Here is a 21,831-nt window from a genome sequence, read left to right on the forward strand (position 1 = left end):
AATCTAATGATGGATGTGAAAATGTCCACAAAGTTCTGTTCTCAGGGCTTTCACAATAAATGGGCCGGTGAATATATATGCACCCAACACCTTTCAGATTTATATTTGTAAATCATGTTTTCCCCCTACTTTGAGTTATGCACTATTTTGTGTTATGCTCCAGCAGGTTTTTTGATAAAAGTATAGTAAAAGTAATGTTACTTTGCAAAGAAAGTGATAGTGTAAAGAAATGTATTAGGTTTAATACAAATAACGAGTAATATGTAATATATTAATATATTAACTAACCCAACACTGTTAAACCAATGCTCCTGTCACAACTTTTCACAAGTACAAATGAACAAGATAAGCAAAACAGGACGATTATGTAGCTCTTTAAGTCATTCTAGTCATTACCTGATATATCTACATAAAACAGTTGCCCCTAGTGAGCATGACCTTCTCATGACCTTCAGATTATAAGACTGACGCGCTGCCCACTACACTAACGAGGCTGCGTCTGTCTGATACCATTCGAGGGGGCTCACATTGTTGAGGAAGCAAAGACCAAGAACATAAAATGCAGTTCATTTGGCACACAGTAATGACGGTATTGTAACAGACTCCATAAATGTTGTTATTTTATTTGCATATCAGGCCAGAAAATGGGACTGGATCACAATTTGTCACTCGTGACACGTGAACACACATTGTGCCAGGTGTCAAATGACACATTTATAACTGTCCACTTAGTTGTAGCAAGTAGGTTAAAACCACATTTGAACACACTGCATTTGTTTCTAATTTGTCATGTCATCGTGCAAAATACTTTGTAAAACCAATGCCCCGTGTGAGGCTGGAACTCACAACTTTTAGAGTAAGAGACTGCTGAGTATAGTAAGTGAAGGACCAAGCAGATAACTGCCAGTCAGTCAGTGATGGAGTGTCCAGATATTCTGATGCTTTGCCTCCTGTGCTAACATTGCTACAGCTATGTGTGTATGTGTGTGGAATGAATTCCACTTCAGAGGAGGAGGTTAATGAGGTTTATTTGGCACTCAGTCACTGATAAAGTGGAGACGCATTCTAATGCCAGGTGTGAACTGGCTGATGGAAAGCTGTCCACAGCAAGTATACACCTATTAACATATTCATCAAATATAAGTATAATGTGCCCCAGACACTCGCACTCAAGCACATCATTTCTGAACTTGGTGTCACCTATAAGAATCTGAAATCCAGTTTTGAAGTCTTGAGATCTGTCATTTGTTCGGCACCATGTTAAGGCTCCAGGCTCCTATTAGACAATACAGCGGTCTGTCACACTGGCGTCGACTCATATGCGGCGTGCTTTATCATCTCTTTTCCTCCAAATGGGAACAGTAATTACAAAACTAACATCATGTTGTAATGAAGAAGACCTAAGACTGGTGAATGAGACGATTAACTCCTCAGGGAAATGGTTAGTGAGGTTGTAAATGAAGTGAGGAATAATTTCCCCATTGACTTCTATTCAAACAGAGTTATTTTTGCAACCAGTGGAGTCGCTCCTTGGTTCCAATTCAATATAACTTGCTTTATATGGTCTGTGGTAGTCTTTTACTACTAAGTAAGTAAGTAACACATTAGCTCTTAATATCTTGAATCCACTGTGAAATAAATAAATATATGTATTTTTTTTTATTATTATTGTTAATTTTCCCTCCTATCTGCTTTGTCCAGGGTTGGACTAAGTTCTATGAGTTCTCATTGTCAGACCTCCGTGCTGGATTTGAAATCATCGACAGGCTCTTTGAAGGTAAGAGAGCAGGTGACAGATCACAGTGCTGTTATATTGTTCATGTCAACACATGAAACATTTACATCTCAGTGTTTTGTGTATATTATGCCACTTACGCAACTATATACTGTACGTATGTCTTGGTAATATGGTAACAAGCTGTATGTCTACCTGTGTCGCTGTCTCCAAGGAGGTAAATCTTTCCAGTGGGAGTTTGTACACGGTCTGTTGGAGAGCGCCATCTACGGCGGCCGCATTGACAACCCCTCCGACCTCCGCATCTTGCGCTCGTACCTCGAGCAGTTCTTCTCGGCGCGCCTCCTCTCGGCTGGTCAGAGAAAGAGCAGAGGAGGAACACGGATCTTTCCATCTCAGATCAGCCTCCCAAATTCATGCAGCATATTGGTAGGTTGTCAGAATGATGAAGTTTGTCACACACACACACACACACACACACACACACACACACACACACACACACACACACACACACACACACACACACACACACACACACACACACACACACACACACCTGAATAACATGAATGCATATGTGTTGTGTAAAGCATTCTCCAACATGTTCAAGGTATTAACTCGCTGAGCACTGCGTTCTTTGAATACTGAATAGCTTATTGGGAAGTGGGTGTATGTGCACATCCTAATTATGTGCACAGGCACACACACACATCTACTGTGTGCTGTGCAGAATCAACAAAACAACAACAGGGTGTCCATGCATCCTTAAAAAGTCTTAAAAAGTTTTAAATTCATGTATATAAAATTAAATCTTAAATTCAATACTCATAAGTCTTAAATTATTCGGGGCAGGACTTTTTCTCGCGGGAGAAGGAGGTGTAGAGAGGTGCTGATATAAATGGTTATCTGCATGCTTGCTAGCTAGTCTGCGACTATGGGTAAGTGCAAATTTATTGAGAGTTGGCTGGACGACGAGCCTATCTTTATAGTGTATTCGGTCTTAAATTTCATTCAAGGTGGCATTAAAAAGGTCTTAAAAAATCTTGAATTTGACTTGCTGAAACCTGCAGATACCCTGAAGAAATCATTAAAATGCTCCCACAAAAAACTGACTGACCGGGTGACGTTTTTAGCTTCTTCAGACCACATCCGAACAGTCGTAGGTCAACTGGTGAAAAGGCTAAATGAAGGCAATGAAGTTGTACTCAATGTCATACAAGTGAGTAGATTTATGGTTTGTGGTTAAGTCACTATTGGATTTTCATTTGTCTGTGTTGTTGGCTTTATTTTAAGTTGGTTTATGAAGTTGTAATTTCCCTCAAGTTCCCACAATTTGTCTGCACATAATTTATATTCTGTGTTTGCAGTTTAATATACACACACAAATGAGTGCCCATATTATGTCCAAACTGTTTATTAGAGGCCTGTTTTTTCCAGGCCTTTTAGAATGTTAGCAGACTGCAAAGACATCGAAAGATCATTTTGTGAGCAGCATAAATCAATGTGAAAATCCTTGTTTTGGATCTGTTTATACAATTTCTAGCAGAAAGTTTTAACAATTTAAGTTATTTGGTGCCATATGCAATATTATTAGAAATGATGCATTTCTTATGTCTTTTCTTGCATGCAGCCATAAAATAAAGGTTCATTACTAAATCGGCATCGAAGCATCAGAGCAATGAGTCAAATAAAATAATGAAATCATTATCAACCTGCAGTCAAATGGAGCATGTTTGGAGCATGTTTTGCTTGGAAATGTAAAACTTGTGTCGGGTTAATTCTCATTCTTGTATTTACATTACTATTCATGCATGTGGATGAGTTTGTGTGTGTGTGTGTGTCTTCTCAGGATTACCGAAGTGTAATCGAGGGTCTCCCAGAAGACGACAGACCTGCGTTCTTTGGTCTGCCCGCAAACATAGAGAGATCTTCTCAAAGGATCATCAGCTCCCAGGTGCATACACACACACACACACACACACACACACACACACACACACACACACACACACACACACACACACACACACACACACCTACACACACACACTCACACACACACACACACACACACAGAAAGGAACTCAATCTTACTCCAATACATACAGGCGTGTAAACAAACACATTCAACAAATTAGATTAAATTACTCTACATGCCCGTACATGTTAGTTGCTCTTATAATCTATATTCCTTGTATAATCCAAATTTATTATCTGGATGTTTTGGAAACAACGGGACTTCAGATTGAATTTGATTCTGTGGCTCAGGGACAGAACCGTCATAACAGCTGTGCACTTTAGACTCACGCCTAATAGGGCTACCTCAGCCGGTGTCATGTGAGCCATTTAATACGTTGACTTCATACTTAGCGCAAAGCCCCGCTGTGTTTATTTGTGCAAGCTTGACATTCTTTGCGGTCTGTGTTTATTTGCAGCCAATGCATCAACAGAACTGATGTTTGCTCTGGTTTAGCAGAGTAAGACCTTGCATAAACTCAGTGTTTGCATTGATATGTGTGTGTGTGTGTTCTGTGACAGCTCAAAGTAAGACTGGTTTTAAATAATTACCAGGGAACAGGTGGGTCTGATTTTTTTTTTTTTTTTTTTTTACTTCTGAATTCCCTTTTCCCTCTTCATTCCTTATTTAAGACGAATGCTCCAGTAAAAACATGTCCACATCTATTTCCTCTCAAGTGCCAATCTGCATCATGTTCACTTTATGCATGAGTTCATTCTCTTTTATCAGCTGGCTGCATTAACTTTTTCACTATATTATACTATTCAGTATCAGATAATAAAAAAATATATTTAGATTTGTTTGTTAATTTACATTGTGGCTTTGTTGTCTAGTCTCCAATTTGTTTTGCAACACTTAATCACGTGTGTGTGTGTGTGAGAGAGAGAGAGAGAGAAAGAGAAAGGTAAAGAGACAGAGAGAAAGTACTTGAATTTGTTACCTCTTTAGGAACTTTTCTGGCATAAACCCAGGACCAGTAGTCCACATGGAGCCCAACACCCGGATTATTTTAGGACTAAAATTTGAATTGTGTTTAGTTTAAGTTTAGTTTAGTGTTCATTGTTTAGTCCAAATGAACTAACTTAAGTCAGTGCAGTGTCCAAAGAGGAATAGCTGTGCAAACGTGTGTGTATGTGTGTATGTGTGTTTGTGTGTGTTACTTTGAACACAAACCTGTTGCTGGTAGTCACCTTCATTCTGGTGACATAAAAGCAGTTTACTCTGGGGTCAGGACTTCAATTTAAGGTTAAAGCATTGTACCAGGAAGACATCCGTTTCAATTTATTTCAGTGTGAAATAAAATTCACCTTGCACAGACATGAAACTGGGTTTGGATGGGTAATCCATCACAGTGAGGAACATGTCTGCTTTTATCATCGTCAAGGTTATATTATTATTGTCAGTATGCCGTATTGGTGTAAGGTCTGAGAATGTAAATTGATTTTTAAAAAACATGTACACTGCAGCAGGGATGGACCTTTCAGTTCAGCTGTATGACTCGCCAAACGGTTGAGGATGGACATGCCAATGTTAAGGTTATGGCAGCGATTCTCACCATGGAATTGACATGATTTGTCAGGTTACTGACTTTTTCATACTAAATGTTATCCATCCATCCGTCTTCTACCACTTTATTTTGCAGGGTGGCCGCGGGTCCTTAAAAAGTCTTAAAAAGTCTTAAAAAAGTCATAAATCAATTTTCCTAAAAATAAGGCCTTAAATATTATTAAATTGTCTTAAATTCAGATTGCATGGGTCTTAAATATTTGTGTGCCATGTCACCGCGAAAATGCGGTCAGTCTAGTTCAAATATTTTATTTTCCCAGTAGCCACTGCGTTATCTATGGGCTGGTTCAGAGGCTGTAATGGTTGGGTGACAAGTGAAAGATGAGACCCTATCACTGCCGCTGATAGAGTCTAGGTCTCGTCTTCAACTCGGCACTAGCCTACTGCACAGCTTTTTATGATTTAGGCTAAAGCGTCTACAGGTGGCGGGCAGCATTGATTAACCACTCGACAACATGGGAAAGTGCAAGTTTAATCACAAATGGCTTGAAAATAATGAGTATTCTTGGTTGAGGTCGGTGCCTGGCAGCGCGTATGAAGCCAGCTGCATCATATGTCATAAAAATGTTCCACTTTTGATATGTATTTCCATTGTAAGTTTGGTCTTAAATTTCATTTAGAGGTGGTATTAAAAGGTCGTAAAAAGTCTTAAATTTAACTTGTTTATACCTGTAGACACCCTGAGAGACTGAGGTGTTCTTGATGAGTTGTGTGTTTCTTTTTGTGTAATTATTCTCAATAAGCACCGTTGAACCACACATAAATGCATATGGCTCTTAATGTCCATTCATAGTGTCAGTGTGGTCAGCTGATCACTGAAGCCACCAACCTAGTTTAATTCACACAACTCCCTCAAGGGCACTTGTGTCCCTCCACCTATCTCGTCCATATGTCATTGTCGCCCCTCCTGCTGTCAGTACATGCTCTCTCTCTCTTTATCGCTCTTTCTCGCTCTCTCCCCCCCTTCTTTTCCCCTTTTGGTGGACACATAAATGATCCAACATTAGAATCCATAATAATAATAATAATGCTTGTTTGTGTGGATTATATATGCTTTATGTTTAGTTGAGCAGTCAGTATAACCGCATCTGTTTCTGTGTTCTCTTGGGGTCTTTATTGAACATTTTCACTATGACCATGAGAAATATTCCCCCAATATTCCACAATCCCGGATTACACTGATTTAATCTAAAAGCCTCGCCTGAATGGACTGCTACCAGTATGATTAAAAGTGACTTACCTGCACATATTGTCTCAACCCTTTTTTTTCCCCAGTTGGGTATGATGGTAAAAGTCTCTGCCGGGTAGTCAGTGGCTGAGATAAGGGCAAATCTTAATATATTTAAATCCCTTTACATTTGAACCCCAATATATTTGAACGCTCCATCCTCAGCTGCCCTCATTTTTACCGCCGTCAAGATGAAGTTCTAGATTAGCTATCAGTTTTTATTCTTCCTTTCCGTCCTTGCTGTCTCTCTCTCTCTCTCTCTCTCTCTCTCTCTCTCTCTCTCTCACACACACACACTCTCTCTTGCTCTCTCCCACTCCCTATGCACACACACACACTCTCACACCTTCCCTCCTGAGCAGAGAAGATAAAGCAGGTGTAAGTAAAGAGTTCTCCTGGACCAAATGAAAGCCATTTATCATACACTTTGCCTTCCCCACAACACTCACACACTCACTACATACAGAGCCACACTACTGCACAAACACTCACACTGTGTCTAGGTAAAAGCACTATCCGGGGCCTTGAAGCCTGAGGCGAAACCAGTTTGATTAAGTGTGTGAGAAGCTGTTAGGAGATGTGTTTGGGGTCATGCCTTTCTCACTTGTAATATTTCCACATGTCATTGACCGTCATTGTAGTATTTAGCCACCAGATTATGTACGTGATATTGTATTACTGTGCTTTTGGGCCGAATTAGTGGTAACACTTTGGATTAGGGAACACTTATTCACCATTAACTAGATGCTTACTAACGTGCATATAAGTGGCATACTAGCCCTTTATTAGTACATTTTAAGAACGTATTAACACCTTATGTCAGAAGCATCTTAATTTATGTCGTAATAGAGGTAGAATAAGGTTATGTAGAATAAGGTGCTAATATGTGCTTAGTGATTACTAATAAAGGGCTAGTATGCTACGTATATATGTTAGTAAGCACATAGTTAATGGTGAATGTGTGTTCCCTAATCTTGTGTGTTACCTTAGTAAAAGTTTGTACTGTATTCATATTTTACACATTCTTTCAAAGAGGACAAGTACAAGTTATGTACAGGAAGTTGCAAACAGTATTGGATTTATTTTGGTATAATTGTGTACACTTAGTCATAACTTTACCTCAGTATAATTCCTTTGTTTAATTCAATCATTTGTTGGTGTTCATACTTCACTTCTCATTCCCAGGTGATTTCTCAACTACGTATCCTGAGCCGCTCAGTGGCAACTGGGTCAAAGTTTGACAGGGAGCTCTGGTCGAGTGGACTTTCCCCTGTCCTCAACTTATGGAAGAAACTTAATCAGGTCAGTTTTTTTCAAGTCTGGCTTCTTAAAGCTTACTATTCACAGAGAGATCACAGTTAAAAAAAAAAAAAAAGTTCTTTCTCTCTTTGATGTCACCCTTGACTCGGGGAAACCAAAAAGCAAAGATTTCTATGTGTATTTAAAGGTCCAGTCAGAGTCAAATTTAGGTGAAATTATTTTCATTTGACAGAAACAAATTCTTGTTTTTCATTTATCCAATTTGAGTCTTTAACCGTTAATGCTTACACGGCATGGATCTTTACCCTTGGTAAAGTGCCCTGGGAATAACACACAACTCCTTATATGGACATCCTGGGAGTCTGTGTTTATAGGTCACATATTCAGGCTTTTAAAAAAATTGTTTTTACGTCTTCTTACGCCTTGTTGTGACAAAGATATGATTAATGTCATATCGCATTTCTAGTATAAATTATAAAGTAGCAATAATTAAATAGACCATTTTTATTTTTATTTTTGTTCATAAAAACGAACTTTGAACTGTGACGTATTTCCAAATGTCCCTATTTAAATCCGATTATCAGGTGTGTTTATATAGTTGGTGAAAATGAAAAAAAAACATCATCAGATTGCTTAGGTTGTGCTGAAAATAAAGGATATAAGACACTATATAGCACATTCTTATAGCCTCTGTATACTGTACGTTTTGAAATAGTAATCGAAAAAAGCAGCAGAAATGCTAAGTGTTCTAAGGGTTAATATTTACAGGGGCCAGGGATATTGAACTGCAAAATGCAACTAATACTGTAAATCATACGTTCATTTCTAATATCCTTGATATAAGCGATGCTCTTAATAGAGACATATTACCGTTGCATTTTCTTCTATCAACCTCCACAGTACCATCGTATTTCTGCCTTAATAAACGAGCCTTAATTATCCCATGCAAGTTTTATATTTTTTCCTGTGCAGCAGCAACTAATCTAAATTAAAAGTTGTGAAAGCTAACCGGAAAGCAGAAGAGTCTAATCTAGTTCTGTGTATGACAACTATTGGCTTGTCTGGCCAGTCAACAGGGTTGTGTGAGGTTGCTTGGAGACCAGCACCTTTCAAATCAAGGAGCAAATCTACCTCAACATTAAATAATTTAGCCCCCATATTCCTGTTCTCCCTCTCTCGCTCTGCCTCTTATTCACAATCTGATGCTGTACAAATGTCCTCGCTTTCCCTTTGTCTCCCTTTTTCATTAACTTCCTGAGGGTGTTTTTTCCCCAATGTGTAGCTTTATACACATGCTTGAGCTTATTCAGTGATTCTGTGCATGTTTTTGGATTTGTCTGTGTTTATTATAATCTTTATGTGCATGGTTTAATGTTTGTTTAGATGCAACGTAATGTAGTCTAGGTGGTGCAGGGACTCTCAAGGCAACATAAACTGTTTGTTTGGCTGTTCAGTTCCATCTCCGAATAGAGTTGTAGACGAGCTGAACGCGCTTTTTCCCTTTCTCGTCTAATTTATCTCACTTTCCGTTGTCTCCACCCTTCTGTCCAACAGACCTACTATTCCTCTCGCTCCCTTCTCCTCTGCCTCTTAACAAGTATTTGTGTGAAAAACCAAATAGAGTGTGAGGAAGTACAGGGTGTGACATTTGCAACAGAGTACAACCGAATCTCCATATTTATTTATATTTTCTGGGTACATAAACACCCACACACACTCGATTTATGTGTAAACTAATGCAAGGAAATTGTGATCCTTGTCGACTCTGGAGACAGAAAGGAACTCTTTTCTGTTTGTTGAAAGTTTGTTATTTTGAAACACTTTATTAAGTTATAGAGGCAGAAGGTGGTTCAGTGGTTAGCACAGTTGTCTCATAGTAAGTAGGTTATGATAGCAGCAGTCAATCTTGTTAGTATTATCTTGCCATTATGTACGTAAAGTTGTGTTTTAAAATTGTGTTTTAAAGCCATGCCTTTATATTGTGTATATATAGCATCCACCCTGTCAATCTGCTCTGTGTCTCTATCTTTATTCTGTTTATTTATATGTCAACGTTCTCTGTCTGTCCGCCGTTGATCCATCAGGGCTCCACACTGATCCATCAGAAGGTGGCCCCATCAGCAGAAGGTCACTCCTCACCAGTTTTATCATTCATTGCCTTGGAGCAATTCAATGCAGTCCGCTTGGTCCAGGTATGTCGGGCTAGCAACTAGCAGTTTTATGTGCTAATGTGTATATTTGAAGTGATTGAGTTGAGATATGATCTCAAAATCATAGGATTTTCTGTGGGCGTGCTGCTGCTGCTCTCTACCATTTGTCACCAAGCCATCCAATACAAATCGATTGTGTCTTGCAATATAAATGTGATTGGTAGAATGTGGGCTGCTTCACAGAGATGCATGAGAAGACTGTGACTCACACACGGCGAGATTATGTATTTTCATCCTTGTGTGTTATGGGTGTTTTGAGCCAGTTGACTGTCATTTTGGGAACGGGTTAACACCACAGGTGGTGATGAAATGTGCACCTGTTCTCTCATTATATAATAAAGGCCTCAACAGTTCTGTCATGCAGCTCTACTGTATGTGTTGATGTCTGTAACCAAGTCTTTTTCTTTTGGAGTAAGACTTGATTTGATTTTTGAAAGAAGGATTCAAGTGAAAATAAGAAAGATTATATCTTGCTATTCAGACACCTATATTAATAGAAAAAACACAAAAATTGTGCTCAGATATCACCTGCTGTCCACACTACCCTGTTTTTTGCGAGCCAAGAAAATGTAGACATGTAGCCCGAGCAGAGATTTGGTCTGCTCGGGCCAAAAACTGAGACCTTTGAAAACGATGACACAATTACCTGCATCCACTTCCTGGTTGGTTCTTATCTGCCAGAGCTAACTGTTATTAGCTGTGAATGAAAAGCTCTGTTAACACTGAACTTTTTAGTTTCAAATTCACCTCGTCCTCAGTTTCATAAATAGAAATCCTCCTGAGAGGTCACATGATGTACCGTACAGGTGTGTACGTGTGGATGCAGATTACTTCTGATACGGAGCTGAACTCTTGTATGGATCTTTTTTATGTTAGAAAAAACACTGAGTCACATGAAATAAAGGAGCGTTGGTTCACACAGACCATGGTAATCATCATACAGCCCAGCTGTAATCAGCTGTCAACCAACTGAATGCAGTCTATTAGTCATGCTCGACTGACAGCCATGTCACACCAAGGCTGTTCCTCACAGTCCATGTAAATAACGCTTTTCCTTCACATATTTCATGCTACACCAATGATGCCTCTCACTGCTGCCGCTGGGAAAGATTTTCTGTCATCACCTTTGTCTCCACCTTTCTAAATCAGAGTCTAAAAGGTTCCAAATTTGAATTTGCTGCTTGGCCAATTCAGGGAACATCCAAAGAGCAGTGCCATCAGTGCCAAGTCTGCTGCAACTGCATTTCCATTTGTTGCAATAAATAGTTTCATTATGACATTCATTATTCACAGAGTATCCACCAGTCCCTGGCTGCACTTAGCAAGGTCATCAGAGGGACACAACTGCTGACTCCGGACGTCCAAAAACTGGCCACTGCCCTGCTCAATCAAGAGGTAATAGAATTTTAATTAATGCTGGAACTGCTCCTTTCACTGGATCTAAGGTTAAAATGTCAGGATTTTTTTGCCAGGCCCACAGCCTTTTGGGGCAAACAAACATGGGTAAAAACTATTTCATGGGGTAACAATCAAAAATGATACCTAATATATTGTAATAAACTTGAAACCAGGTCTATAATTGTAAATTATAACACTGTTAAAGCTGTACTCATGGTCACAGTATACCAAGGATCCTCAAGTCAGCTAAAAGAGATTAAAAGATTTATGGTTTCCATATTTGTACTTTAAGTGTCCATCTGTTTTGACTTTTTATGAATGAGGACACCTTGCAGTGCATTATGGCTGACATAGGTAGCTGCCAAGTATGAAACACAGATAAGCTTTTATTTCTGGTTTAAAAATATATGCCTTCCTCCTTGGAATTCAACCGCGTTGGGAGTACAGCATCTTTCCTTGATCATTGCGAGAACCTACTTTGATATATTCTGTGTTGTCGTGTGTGTGCAATGGAAGTGCAATATTTCAACGACTTGTTGGATAATCAAGCAAATGCACTCTTTGCAAGGCGGCGCATCTTTGCAGAGTTTTAACAAGGCTTGCTTTAAAAAAATTACAATCATTAATTATGATGCAGAAAACGTAGTTCAGGCTGATGGCTGGCTACTTCCAGAGATTAAAAATTCCTGCAGACCTACATCACAGTATATCAAAATGTATATATTAAAACTAAAATAGCTTAGTGTATCATTTGCTGACTAATTCCATGAGACCTTGGAAATGGCTGCAGCAGCAGCTGCCATCTTTGATGATGATGCCGAGGAACAATTTGCCAAGCCACAAAGTCCCTGACAAATACTAGATTTATCACTGGCAGAATTGAAAAGCTAATCACTTTTGTGGCTCTAATTTGGCAAAGTTTTACATCGCTGCCAGAAAGATGACAGAGCCACTTGCTCTTCGTGTGGAAGACCGAGAGAACACGCAGTAACAAAGTGAAATGAAGAGACCAACATTGTATTTGATTATTCGATATTTTTTGCCTCATTTAAAGACTGTGAAGTTGTGAAAAAGTGTGTTAGTGTGTGAATCCTGTTACATTCTGCAGTAATAAGAATCAAAATAGGGTAAAGCGTTTAGTGCCGGCACTTAATTCTATGCATGTGTAATCATTCTTCACTATATCAATGTAGCATATGTAACAAAAACAATGACAGATATGTAGGAGATTTCATTGTCTGTATTCATTATTTGTGTCTCATTTTTCTTTTCCTCTGTTTGGGATGTTTTTTAACAGTTTTAAAGTTAAGCTACCTGTGTGTAAATGACAGTGGAAATGCAAGGAGTAGAGGTAAATAATACCTGGGGTTAATCATCTAAAGTAATGGACAGTGCACAAGAGAGGTGAAGAAGAGAGTGCTGGCAGGATGGAGTGGGTGGAAACGAGTGTCGGGGGGTGATGTGTGACAGAAGGATAGCAGCAAAAGTGAAAGGGAAGGTCTGCAAGACGGTAGTGAGACCAGCTATGATGTATGACTTAGAGACAGTGGCACTGTCAAAAAGACGGGAAGGGAAGCAGGAGGTGGTAGAGCTGAAGATGCTGAGATCTTCCCTGTGGATGACCAGCATGGACAGGATTAGAAAGAATTGAGCATATTCAAGGGACAAGGGAGATGGTTTGGTCACATGCAGAAGGGCGATAGTGATGTTGATGATGGAGCTGCCGGGCAGAAGGAAAAGAGGAAGTGCCCCAGAGAAGGTACATGGATGTTGTGAAGGAGGACATGAGGACAGTTGGTGTAACAGAAGAGTTAGGGCAAGATGAAGGCAGATTCTAACACTGTGGCGACCCCTAAACAAAAAGAAGACTTGAAACCTTCAAGGTTAAGTAACATTAGATATTTCTGACCAATAGCTGCAGCCACTGTCTTTTAATAACCTGGATGTTCAGCTGCTAGGAGTTACATTATTGTCTGTATTGTAGTCACGATTGAAACTATATTTCAGTGTAATATGTGTCTGTGACAAATCACGGTCATTTTAGGACATTTCTTAGTGATAATGTAATTTAAAAGGAAGTAGCTATAGGACTCAAAGACCTGTACAACTTCTCCTTGAAGATACTGTGAAGGTTGTCAGTCATCTGGGTCATTGCATCACCACAAGCCCACTGAACTTGTTTGAGTTTTCTTGAGGATGTGTCATCTCTCATCCAAGATGCTTCTTCATGTCCCTGGAAGAGTTATCAACAGTACAACTCCAGTGTTTCTCCTCGTTGTCCTGCTCTCTCCGTTTCACAGACATGTCCTGCTTGACCACAGCAAACCACTCAATTAACAATTAGTAAACTTCCTGCAGAGTCTCTTTTGTCATATATATCATCATATTATATCATCAAAAATGGCTGTAAATAACTGATGTCCCTGTCTGTTTCTGTCTCAGTGTCCTTCAAAGTGGCAGAATAAATGGGAGGGACCAGAGGAGCCGATGCAGTACCTCAGAGCTGTGGTAACACGGGCAGTCGCCATACAGGTACATATATAGGTGCCCGATGTGCACATCGGCCTGCTGCTATTACCATCTCCATCAAATAAAGTGGTTTCCTGCACTTGGAGCAGACATTTGTTAACAGCCTCACAAATGTCCTTGGGATGAAGCCTAAGAGTTTTCTAATCAGCATTAGTGTAATGACTGAGGGATCCATTTAAATCCATCATGCGTTTATTTCACGCAGAGATCCTTTTTCGTCTCTTTGTTATACATATAAACAGATTTTTTTTTTTACCATCAAATTATCTGAAAAATGACCTTACACCCCATATCTTAAAACATCCACTGGAGGCCCGCGTTTTGCCGCAGACCTCGTTTGCGGTTTGCCCGCCCACTGCCAAAAGTCTTTTAGCTGACCAGAGTTAAGTACTGCAACGTTATGACTCTTGACTGAAATTATTTCCCCCAAAAGCAGGGTTCATAAATAAAAGCATGAGGTTCTCGGAAGTACCGGCAACAGGTCGGTGCCAGGATATAAAGTTTTGCGGCGGAAACTGCACTCTGCCTTCTTTTCGACTGTGTTCTCCTACCTCAGTATTCATACACACACTTTCGAAAATGATCCATTTCTATGTGAATTAAATGCAATTGATTATTTGTGGAGGTGTGTGTCTGCTGGCTGGCCCGGCCCGCCTGCCTACACATCTGTTTGTCTGTTTTTCTTCCTGTCTGCCTGTTATCTCCTGTCTCCCTTCATGTTTACCTGCACTCCATCTGGCCTCATGGAGAGAAAGTCTGTCTGGAGGCTTCTCTGTCCTTAACTGTCTATTTCTACCCATCGGCACTGAGTGATATCTCTGTTAGCTGTGTGTGTGTGTGTGTGTCCTGTAAGCTAATCAGTCTAATAAAGGTGGAGTCAGCGAGAGCTGCTGTTGAACGTAGAGCAAACAGCACAGCAGTGCAGGACGACCTTGGAAACACCCAAATGCTCACACACATACACATTTCTTGTCTCGTTGCGTTTGTTTGTCTCTCTTGTACGACCGTGATTGTGTGTACACATAACCATAAGCGTCTACCTGCAACTATGAACCTGTGTGTGGGAGTATGGGCTTGCATTTATGCGTATTTGGTATAATGCTTAATCCTAAGTTAGGTCTAAAGCTGGCGCAGACTGATGTTGTGATTAAAACCAGTGATTAATTTAATGTAGACACTGGATCCCTCTCTGCCTTTAGTTATCAGCAGTTTTATTTAACTCAATGACTCCAAACCCACTAGTTTCTATGGTGACACAGAGACAATGGCCCCCGAGCTTAGAACAGAGGTTTAAAGTAATGAAATGCATTTACTTGTGTTACTTTAATTGAGTATGTTTTTTTTTTTTTATAGTCATTTTTAAGTTTACTTTTTAACTGAATTAAGACAATAAAAAATTGTAAATTCATGGACCAGAAACTTTAGCAGTGGATGATGAGGACAGATGAGGACAGATGAATTAAGGTCCCTGATTAAGTGAAGGCCACATTATACTTCTCCGACTGCGTATGCGTTATCCGTCTGCGTCACCACGGAGACGCCTCGAGCATTTATACTTCAGCGTCGTGGTGACGGACACTCGCTGCAATTTCCCGCCCGATCAGTAGGGGTCGCTGCGCAAGGTTGTTGTGCTTCTGGCTACAGTGAGCAATGGCGTCCGAGAAAGAAAGAGAGAGAAAGACTGTTGTTGTTGAAAAAGTGGCCGTTTCTCACTTTTCTGTGTCACAGAACGCAGTTTTAAGATAATTTGAGGCGAGAAATAGGCCATTTAGAGTCTAAACATGTGCTGTGTGTGTTAAGATATGACGTATTTATAGTTCGGCAGCGGCGTTATCGGCGGGGATCAGCTCCGCCTCTGTCAGGACACCCGGAGCGCACTGAGAGCCGGCACAGAGCAGCTTAGCTCGGCCTGTCCTGAGGACCAATCGCAGCTCTTGCCGTCTCCGTAGTCCCTTGACGGAGTGACGGACACTTAAAAAATATTTCGTGCAGACGGAGACTACGCAGAGGCTCTTCGACAGTCTCTGCGTCGACGCAGAGTCTCTACGTAGCCTACGCAGAGCACTTTACGCAGAAGTATAAATTGGGCTTGAGAAAGTGAAAGCATTTGTGACCTTTGACCTATTTTGACTGATGCATGATGTGTTTACATATTTTATTGTGTCAGCACTTTAATTTGCCTTTAATTAAAAGCAATTAACGTGAGAACTTTTAGTCGGAGTACATTTTATACAAGCTACTTTTTTTTTCTTTACTTTAACTAGAGTACATTTTTAGACCAGTACTTTTACTTGTACTTAAAGGTGCATTATGTAATAAATAAATGTCACAGAGACTCAGGAATAATGTTCATAGAACATACGGAACTCACCAACAACAACAGTACAGCCAAAATATTAGCATTAAAAAAATATTTTGCAGACTGCAAATCATGTTTATGTTTTGAAATCATGCTTTGGCATGTGGCTCCACCTACCGCTGTCTACCAATCATTGCAATCAGTAGAGTCTCAGCTGCCGAGCAACCACGGGTTGCCAGTTACGTCTGAGCTACAATAGCGTAAAAAAACGAAAACCTAAAAGGACCTCAGTATTTTAAATTTGAGTGTAGTAACCGTTTTTGACCACATTCTTACATATGGCGCCTTTAAGTAAAATTTGTGTTTTTTACTTACTCTTTCCACCTCTGGTTCAACTAATATAATGAAAAAAAAAGTCCCAGAAAAAGATTTACACTTCAATCTAATATAAACTCTCAATATGACCACTTCTGTCATGCTAATCATGGCTACACGTGTAAAGTGGGCAATGAAATCAGTTGTGTCATAGCAATGAAGACAAAACTATGAGGACTTCGGTTGAGTGTTTTAAGTAGTCTTTTCCAGTGACTCAGAAGGAGCCTGTTCATCTGATCACAGCACATGTTGTCGTCTTCATGTTTGTGTACTCGTGTGTTTGTGTTTGCATACACATTCCCCTCCTGTGTGTGTTCTCCATTAGAAGTAATGGGTAGGCTCAAGTGTTATCAGCTTTGTTGATGTGGCGATAAAAGGATGAAGGCACATTAAATTACGCCGCCCAGCTGCACAATTTATTCACTTTGTGTTAATTGGTAAAACCTCTTCTTCTCTTGTTTACAAATACGCACCGACTCCGACGCGATTGTTGTCCTCCATGCGAGCGTGACGAGGCAAACGTAACGCGCAAACATCGGCTTTTGCGATTTTGTGCAAACAAACTATTTCGAGTTGTTTAAAAGAACGTGTTAAACGGCTGTCGTCATCCATAATGTAGCGTAACTGCCTTCTTCACGATTCGTTCTTTAAATACTTAATGAATTTTTTCTCGTACTCCCTGGTTCTTGCTCTCTTTTCCCTTCATCATCACACTCCCTCCGCAATTTGTTCCTGGTGAGAGGGAGCGCATATTTTCGAGCAAAATAGTCTCAAGAAATGTGAGGCAGCTCTGTTTGTGACACATTACACTGCTTGTACTGAAGAAGAATATTTGTGTTTCCCTGTGTGTGTGTGTGCACGCCTTTGTTTTAACAGAGTTGGGTGGAGCGTGCAGGCCGACAAGCTCTTCTGTCAGACACTCTGGATCTGTCTGAGCTCTTCCACCCTGACACCTTCCTCAACGCCCTGAGACAGGAAACTGCCAGGTAACATTGAAACTTTATTATACGTGTGTTTTTATACGAGCAAAACACTGAATAGCACTCCCTTTCCTCTCTTAAATGTAGGCACTTGGGTTGTTCTATGGATAGTTTGGTGTTTTTCTCAACGTGGAGGAGCCCCATCCCACAAGCCAAACTACAAGTGAAGGTACAGTTACAACAACATGCACACAGAATCTCCCCTCTGCTTATATTTTTTTTCTCTTCTTCCTTTTTCCTTTCTTTGTATCATTTAAAATAATTGACTTTCTAAAAAATAAAGTCACAAAAAAACAACAACACAAAGCTGCAGGTCATGTACGAGTATGAAAGCGGCATCCAATGCTGCGGCAGAATACTGGCCCTACGGACTGAGCGAATTAGAATAAAAATGTCAGAATAAAATCCCAGATGCAGCAAATATGGCCGAGTAAAGACAAGCGTGTGAAATAAAGATCAAGTAAATGTGCTGCATATCCATTAGAGACAGTTAATCTCTGCACCTGACGGACAGATATGGAGCACTCCTGGTACGGCACTCTCTGTGTTTATTTGATTCATTCCTTTAGGTACATTGTCTGTCATTTTAATGTTTTAGTTTTTCTTTTTCTGTCATGCCAATAAAGATGGGCACAGCTTAACATGCTCCTCTAAATATACAACGAGAGAGAGAGGCTGAGGGGTGTGGGTGCTTAAAGAGAGGCTGCAGCTGCAGGGAGAGAAGGCGAACACTCAGACATCTGACAGTGAAAGAGAAAGGGGATAATTGTTGTGAAACTCTCACACACACACACACACACACACACACACACACACACACACACACACACACACACACACACACACACACACATATACACATATACACAGTGCAGCTTTTTCTGGATGTGTTCCTTGTGCTCTCTTTTGCTTTTTTTCCCCCCCGTCTCTCTCCGATTATGGTGATTTCAGTGTCTTGTGTTTGAAGCCGAAGTTCCCTTTTTGTCTGAGTCACTCGACTTAATTCACCGTGATAAATAATCTGTCTCTCTCCCGTGTACCATGTGCATATCATGTTCATCTGCTGATAGTCATGTGTACTTTTGTGTCACCGTTCTTACTCCACTTTGTCATTGTCGTATCCTTTTCTTCTTCTTTGATTCTTTTTTGTTAACCCACTTTATTTCCCCTTGGACTTTTATTTGTGTCTCTACCTCATCTCACTTCCTTCAACTCGTCACTCACACACACTTTTGTTTTTAGGTCGGAGGTCTCCAGTTGGAGGGGTGTAGTTTCGATGGTGCCCATCTTTGTGAGAATCAACACAATTCTCCCAGTGTGTCGGCTGTTCCACCGTGCTACATGGCCTGGGTTCCCCAAGTATGTGTTTGTGTTTAAAAACATCAACATACTGAATTCTTACCTGCAAAAAGTAGAGAATTGTTGTTTTTCATAGTAGGTTAACACATCTGTAACAAGATAGTTTTGTCAGAAGCCAAAATATAATATATAATGATATAAAACAACAGCATAATTTCAAAATATGTAGGTTTTTTTTGCTACATTTATTAGTAAATTAGTACATTGTGTGCATTTTCATGAAATCATTCTGATTCTACCTGTGATAAATGACTCAGTTATCCAGCTCTGGCAAAAATGCTATCAACATTTTATCACTCCGCTGCTTGTAAATGACTTGAATATACAGTAATTGTGATTTTTTTTTTTTTGCGTCCGATCGCAGACCTCCGTTGCTGACTCGGCTGAATCAGAGGAGACGATCTGGCTGCCTCTGTACACCAGCTCAGAGAGGGTGAAGGTGGTCACGCACATCTGCCTGCCCTGTGGCACCAACCCTAACCAGTGGATACAGACGGGAGCTGCTCTCTTTCTCAAACAGCAGTGAAGGGATGTGAGTGATTTTTAGTGAAGAGTGTCAGCAAACTGTTACATTACGCCATTCTCATTCGCATAATGTGATGCAAGGTAAAGGACCAGAGAGGGAATACAACAAAAGCTGCTTTCAGTAATAGATGAATGAAACAGCCTTTTTATGTTGTGTTTTTTTCCCCTCACAGCACAGAGGTAGTGAACATGACTTTAAAAAACATGATTTGGACAGAGCTAGTTTGTATTTTTGCTGAAAATTTTAGCCTTGAATATTTATTCGCCGTTATTATATTGCAGAAGTGTATTTTTTGACCTTATTCATACAAAATAAAGATCAAATAAATGTCATTATTGTTGTGATTTTTTATTATCAGGTATCGCAGCAACCCCAACCAAAACAGTTTAATTGCACATTCTAAATGTGTGTGTGTGTGTGTATACTGTTGGCCTTGCGGTGGCCTGGCAACCTGGATTGGTTCAAGCTCCCTGTGACCCTCATGGGGCGAGGATAAATCGGCAGAATGAACGTACACACTCGACAACACAAAGGTGGTTTCGCTCTCCCTCTTTCTCCGACAGTGGTATCTGCAGCTTCACAGCAGGGGTCTGCCCTACTTGCTGTTCGTCTGTACTTCATTTCCCCGTGTGTAGGAATTTTAATTAAAGCGGCAGAGCTTTTCTGTGTTTTTGCATCAAGGTAAGACACCTTTTCAGGACAGATGGACGTCTCAGATGGCAAACCAAAGGTATAATAGTGTAGGAGCAGGTGCAGTTCCTAACAATCCAGGTCAGGTGAGGTGATTACTGTGTTTGAGGAGGAGTTATGCTAATTGTGGCTTTTATAACGCATGTGCTTTACATGTTAGGCATCAAGTCTTAGTAAAAAAAATAACGGTGCAAATGTGTGTGTTTGTTCCTGCATTATTTATGTCATAAAATGTGGTCCTGATGAGACACAGCCTCATTTTTGAGGAGCTAGTTAGTAGGGATGTTAATCTTTGGGTGGCTCACGATTCCATTCGATTCCGATTCTTAGGGTCACGATTTGATTCATACGATTCTCGATTCAAACGATTCGATTCATACGATTCGATTCATACGATTCTCGATTCAAAAATTGATACAATGCATAGTGTGTTAAGGCAAATTATGGCATCAAAACAATACAGTTTGTGTAAGATAATGTGATCACACAAAGGTAAACTTAAGACAAAAGTTAACATTTATTCATTCAAAACAAATAAAAACTTACTGTACAAGTGGTGTTTTGTGTGGTTTTTCAAAATAGAAACTTTGAAAAAAAAATAAAAATATTTTGAATGAAAGTCAATGCAGTGGTTCAAGAAGAATAGCTGTGCAAACCTGTGTGTGTGTTTGTCCTTGTATAAGAGAGAGGGAGAGACTTTGAACTGCAGTAAACACAACTGATGAGAGTCAGTCTGCTCGATCGGCATCTCGCTCATTTCTGCTGAATTGTTCTTCACAGACATGAAATGCTTCAGCGTCTCTCCTCAAAGCAAAAAAAAAAACGGTGGTTCCCTCTCTTGCTCCTGAACATGCATACACACGCAGCCGTGCACTGAGGCACACTGACAAGCACTCAGTTAGTCCCTAACCTCTGTGTGATTGGTTCTGAGTTGTGCTTGAGTGGAGTCAGTGAAGCTGTGATGGATGGCCACAGAGAGAGAGTGTGTGTGTGTGTGTGTGTGTGTGTGTGTGTGTGTGTGTGTGTGTGTGTGTGTGTGTGTGTGTGTGTGTGAATCCAACCAAGAGCATCAAATTTGATTGATAACTTAATTAAGTTATTTTTTTTCTAATTCTGTTTGTGTTTATATTTGTGATTGTGTTCAATCATTTGTCAATAAAAGTGTGTGCGTGTGTGTGTGTGTGTGTGGAGACCGAGAGAAAGGGGTTGAAATGAGGGAGGAGTGGGTATTGTGTGCACTGCAGTGTGACAAAATGCAAGTGAAATGGAACAGCAGGTTTGAAAAAGAGAGAGGATTGGATTTCGGCAAAAACACGGCCCTCTGGGTCAGAGAGTGAAAGAGAGAGACAGAGGGGATGTAGGCTCAGGGAGAGAGAGAGAGATTGCAGTGGCTATAAAATCCTGTATGAAGAAATTTTTACAGAGATGAGATTATGAGGACGGCACAGGTGATGGAGGCTGGAGAGAGAGAGCAGGAGTTAAAAGGGAAGAGATGGAGGGAGAGGCAGAATGAAAAGAGGAATGGATAGAATGTGTTGTTTTATTGTAGTGTGTGACAGTTCTTTAACTTTCTGCAGTCTTAAACTGCTGTATACATTCTCTGTCATTGTTTTTTTTTAATCTGTAGTAAATAATATGATCACGTACTGTGATGAA

The 21,831-nt window shown here is 40.1% G+C and overlaps 1 protein-coding gene across 5 annotated transcripts in view; it reads left to right on the forward strand.

The window, feature by feature from the left end:
• Window positions 1–19,485, forward strand: part of dync2h1 (dynein cytoplasmic 2 heavy chain 1) — a gene marked incomplete at both ends in the record, with an annotated part of 93,242 nt that extends 73,757 nt beyond the window's left edge. For all 5 annotated transcript variants that reach the window (XM_083887222.1, XM_083887223.1, XM_083887221.1 and 2 more), the window contains 11 exons: window positions 1,702–1,777; window positions 1,950–2,164; window positions 3,588–3,692; window positions 7,735–7,851; window positions 9,894–10,001; window positions 11,313–11,414; window positions 13,860–13,949; window positions 17,497–17,606; window positions 17,688–17,769; window positions 18,843–18,959; window positions 19,324–19,485. In XM_083887222.1, the coding sequence (XP_083743348.1) occupies window positions 1,702–1,777; window positions 1,950–2,164; window positions 3,588–3,692; window positions 7,735–7,851; window positions 9,894–10,001; window positions 11,313–11,414; window positions 13,860–13,949; window positions 17,497–17,606; window positions 17,688–17,769; window positions 18,843–18,959; window positions 19,324–19,485 (1,284 nt within the window). The remainder of the gene's footprint in view (window positions 1–1,701; window positions 1,778–1,949; window positions 2,165–3,587; window positions 3,693–7,734; window positions 7,852–9,893; window positions 10,002–11,312; window positions 11,415–13,859; window positions 13,950–17,496; window positions 17,607–17,687; window positions 17,770–18,842; window positions 18,960–19,323) is intronic.
• Between the last annotated feature and the right edge of the window lie 2,346 nt (window positions 19,486–21,831).

This window comes from Microchirus variegatus, assembly GCF_963457635.1.
Source record: "Microchirus variegatus genome assembly, chromosome: 3".
Taxonomy (NCBI): domain Eukaryota; kingdom Metazoa; phylum Chordata; class Actinopteri; order Pleuronectiformes; family Soleidae; genus Microchirus; species Microchirus variegatus.